The sequence below is a fragment of the Geospiza fortis genome, unplaced genomic scaffold (genome assembly GCF_000277835.1).
Source record: "Geospiza fortis unplaced genomic scaffold, GeoFor_1.0 scaffold527, whole genome shotgun sequence".
In the NCBI taxonomy this organism is placed as follows: domain Eukaryota; kingdom Metazoa; phylum Chordata; class Aves; order Passeriformes; family Thraupidae; genus Geospiza; species Geospiza fortis.
In genome coordinates this window covers 44,883-52,174 of record NW_005054757.1, presented here as the reverse complement: position 1 = coordinate 52,174, position 7,292 = coordinate 44,883, and the positions used below count along the sequence as shown (strand labels likewise).

The following is a 7,292-nucleotide window of genomic DNA, read 5'->3' as shown; positions in this document are numbered from 1 at the left end:
AGAAGCGGGGGGGGGGGGTTGGAGGCAGCGGCAGATCCTGGGATTTGGGATTTGGGGTGGAAACTCTGGGATTTGGGTTAGAAACTGCAGAATTTGGGGTGAAAACGGCAGGATTTGAGGTGGAAACTGCAGAATTTGGGTCCAAACTCTGGGATTTAGGGTGGAAACGCTGGGATTTGGGGTGCAAACTGCAGAATTTGGGGTGGGAACTCCAGGATTGAGGTGGAAACTCCGGGATTTGGGGTGGAAAGTGCAAAATTTGGGCGCAAACTCTGGGATTTAGGGTGCAAACTGCAGAATTTGGAGAGGAAACTGCAGAATTTGGGGTGGAAACTCTGGGATTTGGGTGCAAACCCCGGGATTTGGGTGCAAACTCCGGGATTTAGGGTCCAAACTCTGGGATTTGGGGTGCAAACTCTGGGATTTGGGTGCACAGACCTCTGTGGGTGGGGTGGAATTTTATGTCTGGGTTTCTCCTGGCAGGGGATGTTTGTGATTACTTGGAAGGTACCACTGATACCTTGCCATAAAATTATTAAGCCAGAGCAAAATGTGCCTAGAAAGAAGCTGAATTTATCTGGGCTTAAGTTTGGTTTGGGGAAGTAGCTGATATGAGGAGAGCTGAAATGTTTTATGTTTGCCATCCTGTGAGTACAGATGAGGCAGGGGCCTGGAAGTTGCTGTTTTGCTTTGGAAATGACCATGGCTGTCAGGCAAACTGAACCAAATTAGGGAATTTCCTTTGCTTTGAGCTGTCTGAATGCTGTTTTACTACTGGTAAACTTGTGCTGCTGTGTGCAGCTTTCCAGTAGCTCACACAGGGAGTGATGCTGGATGTCACAATTTCCTTGAAGATCCCTATTTTCAAGCAGGAAATGGTACTGTTGTCCAGGATAACAAAGCAAAGAAAGTGCTGAAGCCTAAATATTGGGTTGACTCTGCAGCTTTATATTGTATGGGCATTAATGCTTTGCACACTCACCTTGGGAATTTTTTTTTTTTTTTTTTTTTTTTTTTTTTTTTGGGGGAGGCGGAAAAAAAAAAAAAAAAGGAAAAAAAAAGAAAAAAAGGAGGAAAAGCAGGAAAAACGAGCAGAGAGAGAGCGGAACTACCTCGGTCGGGAGGTTTCAAGGAATGCTTTTGTTTGTAACTGTCTGAAACACAGAAAGAGAAGTCGTGAGAGGACACACGGACGCACACACGCGCACGCGCACACACACACACACGGAAAAACGGGGAAAAAAGGGCAGGAAAAGCACAACCTCAGGGAGCCAGGGGGAGAATTAGTGCTGGGAAGTGGCAGGACAGGAGGAAGAAGAGAGAAAAAGGAGCTGGCGAAGCTTCCCTCGCGTTCCCCATCCCGTTATCCCCGCGATTCACGGATCGGGGCACGGGAGGGACGGAGCCCCCGCTCCGAGGGTTTTGCTGGAATTCCCAGATCCTTAAGGGAGGGCTGGGAATGGCTCCCAGGGACTGGGATGTGACTGGGATGAAAGGGAGGGAACCTCCCCGGCCTTTGGGGCTGTTGGGGGAGTTTATTCTCATTTTTATCCTGTTTTTTATCCTGGTTTTTGTATCCTGGTTTTTATCCTGGTTTTTGTATCCTGGTTTTTATCCTGGTTTTTGTATCCTGGTTTTTATCCTGGTTTTTGTATCCTGGTTTTTATCCTGGTTTTTGTATCCTGGTTTTTATCCTGGTTTTTGTATCCTGGTTTTTGTATCCTGGTTTTTGTATCCTGGTTTTTATCCTGGTTTTTGTATCCTGCTGCTCTCCCCGGTATTCCCAGTGGGAAAACTCCATCCACAGCTGCAGGGGAGGGAGGCGAGAGCCAGCCCTGCCCTCCCTGGGGGTGGGTGGGGGTCTCAGCCCCCTGCACCCCCCAAGCCCACCCGGGGTCCCCCAGCACTCACTGTCACACGCGTAGGGTTTGTCCCTGTCCTCCAGGATGGCGGCATCCAGCTTCTTCCGAGCCCCCCCGACGCCTTTTCCCTGGGAAAAAAAACGGAATTTGGGCAAAATCCGGGATGGGGAGCAAGGCAAGGAGCGAGCCAACAGTGCCCCGCGGTGGGAACGGCCCGGAAACGACCACGGATCCCCGGGAATTTGGGTAAAATGAGGCGCAAGTCCTGGTTTGCGGAAGGGGCTCGCTCGCAGGGATTGTCCGGGATTGCTGGGAACCGCTCACCTTGGCCTTGCCCTTCCCTCTCCGCTTGGGCGTGTCCTCCTCGTAATCCTCGTCGTCCAGATCGTCCAGGAAATCGTCGGGCTCCAGGATGCGCTGGGAACGAACACAGGGGTTACCGGGGAAAAGGGGGAAAAAACGGGGGGAAAAACGGGAAAAACTGAAAAAAATGGGGGAAAGTGAAAAAATTGGAAAAAAAAATGCAGAAAATGGGAAGAACGGGAAAAATGGGAAAAAATGGGGAAACAGGAGGGGATGCAGGAGGGGCCACAGCTGGAATTCCCAGTACCCCAAATTCCCATTGGAACTCCCTGTATCCTGAATTCCTGGAGTTCCTGGTATCCCGAATTCCCAATTCCCAAATTCCCAATTCCCAGCTGGAATTCCCAGTATCCCCAATTCCTGGTCTCCAGCATCCCGAATTCCCGGTCCCCGGTGTCCCATATTCCCATTTCCCACTGGAATTCCCATTGGAATTCCTGTTGGAATTCCCGGTATCCCGAATTCCCAATTCCCGTTGGAATTCCCGTTGGAATTCCTGGCATCCCGAGTTCCCGGTTCCCATCTGGAATTCCCACTGGAATTCCTGAGTTCCTGGTTCCCATGTGGAACTCCCGGTTCCCATGTGGAATTCCCGGTTCCCATGTGGAACTCCCGGTTCCCAGCTGGAATTCCCGGTTCATACAATGGGGCAAAATGGGGATAAATGGGGATAAATGGGAGAGCAGCCCCTCCTTCTTCAGCGCCTGCTCCGCGTCTGCCCGAGGGGAAAACGGGGAAAAAACTGAGAAAAATGGGAAAAACAACAGGGGAAATGGGGGAAATACAATGGGGCAAAATGGGGATAAATGGGGATAAATGGGAGAGCAGCCCCTCCTTCTTCAGCGCCTGCTCCGCGTCTGCCCGAGGGGAAAACGGGGAAAAAACTGAGAAAAATGGGAAAAACAACAGGGGAAATGGGGGAAATACAATGGGGCAAAATGGGGATAAATGGGGATAAATGGGAGAGCAGCCCCTCCTTCTTCAGCGCCTGCTCCGCGTCTGCCCGAGGGGAAAACGGGGAAAAAACTGAGAAAAATGGGAAAAACAACAGGGGAAATGGGGGAAATACAATGGGGCAAAATGGGGATAAATGGGGATAAATGGGAGAGCAGCCCCTCCTTCTTCAGCGCCTGCTCCGCGTCTGCCCGAGGGGAAAACGGGGAAAAAACTGAGAAAAATGGGAAAAACAACAGGGGAAATGGGGGAAATACAATGGGGCAAAATGGGGATAAATGGGGATAAATGGGAGAGCAGCCCCTCCTTCTTCAGCGCCTGCTCCGCGTCTGCCCGAGGGGAAATGGGGAAAAAACTGAGAAAAATGGGAAAAACAACGGGGGAAATGGGGACAATACAATGGGGCAAAATGGGGACAATACAGTGGGGGAAAATGGGGATAAATGGGAGAGCGGCCCCTCCTTCTTCAGCACCTGCTCTGCGTCTGGGAGAGGGGAAAATGGGGAAAAAATGAGAAAAATGGGAAAAACAACGGGGTGAAATGGGGAAAAAACTGAGAAAAATGGGAAAAACAATGGGGGGAAAAATGGGGGAAAACGGGAGAAATACAATGGGGGAAAATGGGGCAAAACCCAGAGAAAAATGGGGAAAAACAACAGGGGAAATTGGGAGAGCAGCCCCTCCTTCTTCAGCGCCTGCTCTGCGTCTGGGAGAGGGGAAAATGGGGAAAAAACTCAGAAAAATGGGAAAAACAAAGGGGATAAATGGGAGAGCAGCTCCTCCTTCTCCAGAGCCTGCTCCACGTCTGGGAGAGAGGGAAAATGGGGAAAAATGAGAAAAATGGGAAAAACAAAGGGGGGAAATAGGGGAAAACCCAGAAAAAATGGGAGAGCAGCCCCTTCTTCTTCAGAGCCTGCTCTGCGTCTGGGAGGGGGGAAGAATGGGGTAAAGCACAGAGAAAGATGGGGAAAAATCCAGAGAAAGATGGGAAAAGACCCAGAGAAAGATGGGGGAAAACCCAGAGAAAAACGGGGGAAAACCCAGAGGAAAATGGGGATAAATAACGGAGGAAAATGGGAAAAACAATGGGGGACAATGGGTGAGCAGCCCCTTCTTCTTCAGAGCCTGCTCTGCGTCTGGGCACAGGGAAAATGGGGAAAAACCCAGAGAAAAACGGGGGAAAACGGTGAAAAAACGGGAAAAAGGAGGGTGGGTGAGGGATGCTGGCGGATCCAGGTGGAACTCCCAGGAATGCAGCAGGGAGCGGGGGAATTACCGGGTTTGATGGAAGGGAAGGAGAGCCGCGGGTCCTCCGGGGGGTGGGCGCGGCGTTTCTTGCGCCAGCGCCGCGCCGGGTACGAGTAGAGCTGCCCGGCTGCCAAACCTGCAGAGAAATCCCAGAAATCCCCCAAAATCCGGCCAGGGAGGGACAAAACCCCTGGGAATGATCCCAGGTTCTGATAAAACTCCCCAAACTCTGCCAAGGATGTGACAGAACGGCCCAAAGTGGCCCCATCCCCTTCCCCTCCCTGCTGCTTTCCTGTCATTTCCCCATCATTTTCCTGGTGTTTTCCCTTTTCCCCCAATGTTTTCTGCCTCCAGCCATTTCCTTGGTGTTTTTCAAGTGTTTTCCTCTAATTCTCCTGGTGTTTGCTCATTACTTTCCCCACTGTTCCCCATCATTCCCCTGTTGTTTCCCCATCATTTCCCTGTTATTTTCCCATTGTTCTCCCAGTGTTTCCTGCCATTTTGCCCTGATTTCCCTATTGTTTTCCATAATTTCCCTGCTGCTTCCCCATTGTTTCCCACCGTTCTCCCATCACTTTCCCACTGTCTCCCATAACTTCCCTGTTGTTTCCCCATCACTTCCCCATTGTTTCCCATAACTTCCCTGTTGTTTCCCCATCACTTTCCCAGTTTCCCATAATTTCCCTGTTGTTTCCCCATCGTTCTCCCATAGTTTCCTGCCATCCTCCTATCACTTCCCCGTTGTTTCCCATAACTTCCCTGTTGTTTCCCCATCACTTCCCCATTGCTCCCCATCATTTCCCAGTTGTTCCCCATCATTTCCCAGTTGTTCCCCATCATTTCCCAGTTGTTCCCCATCATTTCCCAGTTGTTCCCCATCATTTCCCAGTTGTTCCCCATCATTTCCCAGTTGTTCCCCATCATTTCCCAGTTGTTCCCCATCATTTCCCAGTTGTTCCCCATCATTTCCCAGTTGTTCCCCATCATTTCCCAGTTGTTCCCCATCATTTCCCAGTTGTTCCCCATCATTTCCCAGTTGTTCCCCATCATTTCCCTGTTGTTTCCCCATCATTTCCCTGTTGTTTCTCCATTTTTCTCCCAGTGTTTTCCCACCATTCTCCCACCATTCCCGGCCTTTTCCCGGCGCCGTCCCGGTGTGTCCCCGGGGCCGTACCGGGCCCGCGGTGCCGTTTCTCCATCCAGATGTAGCAGTTGCTCTGGGCCACGCCGGTCTGCGAGTCCAGGAAGGGCAGGCGCACGCTGCGCTCGGCGCAGAGCCGCGCGTTGTAGCTGTGGCACTGCTCCATGGCGTCCCGGTAGTACTGCTCGCCCAGCCTGCAACGGCACGGATTGGCATTGGGAATGGCACCGGGATTGGCACGGGGAATGGCACTGGGATCAGTGCTGGGAATGGTAGAGGGAATGGTAGAGGGAATGGCACCGGGAATGGCAGAGATTGGCATTGGGAATGGCAGGGATCAGTGCTGGGAATGGCAGGGATCAGTGCTGGGAATGGCACAGGGAATGGCACAGGGAATGGCACCGGGAATGGCAGAGATTGGCATTGGGAATGGCAGGGATCAGTGCTGGGAATGGCACGGGGAATGGCACAGGGATTGGCATGGGAATTGGCACCAGGAACGGCATGGATTGGCATTGGGAATGGCAGGGATCAGTGCTGGGAATGACAGAGGGAATGGCACAGGGATTGGCACGGGGAATGGCACCGGGATTGGCATAGGGAATGGGAATGGGGCAATGGGGAACCTCTCAGGGATACCAGGAGAATGTCAGGGACACAACCGCAGAGACTCGGGGATACAATGCTGAAGAATTGGAAACTATCAGGGACAAAATCCTGGAGAGTATCAGGGATGAACCTGGAAACCCTCAGGGATGAACCTGGAAACGCTCGGGGGTAAACCTGGAAACTATCAGGGACAAAATCCTGGAGAGTATTAGGGATAAAGTGCCCAACTTCCCATTCCTTGGCTTCTCCAGGACACTCACAGGGGTGGGAAGAGAAGGGCAGGAAGGGAAAAGATGGAGCAAAGGGACGGAGAGAGAAAAACAGGGATTTACAGGAAGTAAATACAGAGGTTTGCAGAAAATACAGGGATTTACAGGAAATACAGGGATTTAGAGTGAAATACAGCAATACGCAGGGAAACACAAGGATTTAAAAAGAAATAAAGGGAATTAGAAGGAAGTGCAGGAATATACAGAGAAACGCAGGGATTCTGAGGGAGATACAGGGATTTTGAGGGAAATACAAGGATTTTCAGGGAAGTACAGGGAAGGATCCCCCACAGCTCGGCCTCCACAGGACCCTCTGGCTGGGGAAGTTGTGCAGGAATGAACAGGGAATGTACAGGGATATTTAGGCATATTTAGAAATATTTAGGGATATTTAGAGACATTCGGGGATATTCAAGGATGTCCAGGGAATCTCCAGGGATGCACAGGGATGTGTTGGGATGACTCCCCCGTCCTTGGCCTCTACAGGACGCTCGCACACGGAGTTTAGGGATCCATGAGGAAGCACAAGGATACGACATAGGGAATTTTATAGGGAATTTTACAGGGATGAACCCCCCCGGCTTTGCCCTTTGCAGGACCCTCTCAGGGCCAGACCCGGAGGACCCCCCGGACCCTCCCAGGCTCTCCCCCCTCAAGTCTCTGCGGCCCTCCCGGTGCTGAGGGGGATTTTGGGGTGTCCTTAACGCCCCCCTCAGCAAAGTTCATCCCGAACAATGCGCGCGCGTTGCTTCCCCCCTTCCCCCCTCCCCGCCCACTTGGTCCCGTCCGGCGCGCGGGGCCGAAGGGGGGGCCGCGCTTCCCGCGCCCGGCCGGGCCGCACCATTC

At 52.0% G+C, this 7,292-nt stretch overlaps 1 protein-coding gene across 1 annotated transcript in view; it reads right to left on the bottom strand.

Annotated features, from left to right (window-relative positions):
* The window catches only part of DPF2 (double PHD fingers 2), a 19,395-nt gene that overhangs the window by 7,917 nt on the left and 4,186 nt on the right, over window positions 1-7,292 (bottom strand). The window contains exons 3-9 of the mRNA XM_031065393.1: window positions 5,602-5,762; window positions 4,456-4,563; window positions 3,437-3,508; window positions 2,869-2,940; window positions 2,187-2,314; window positions 1,912-1,990; window positions 1,113-1,154 (exon numbers count right to left, since the gene is read on the bottom strand). Coding sequence (XP_030921253.1) covers window positions 1,113-1,154; window positions 1,912-1,990; window positions 2,187-2,314; window positions 2,869-2,940; window positions 3,437-3,508; window positions 4,456-4,563; window positions 5,602-5,762 — 662 coding nt within the window. The remainder of the gene's footprint in view (window positions 1-1,112; window positions 1,155-1,911; window positions 1,991-2,186; window positions 2,315-2,868; window positions 2,941-3,436; window positions 3,509-4,455; window positions 4,564-5,601; window positions 5,763-7,292) is intronic.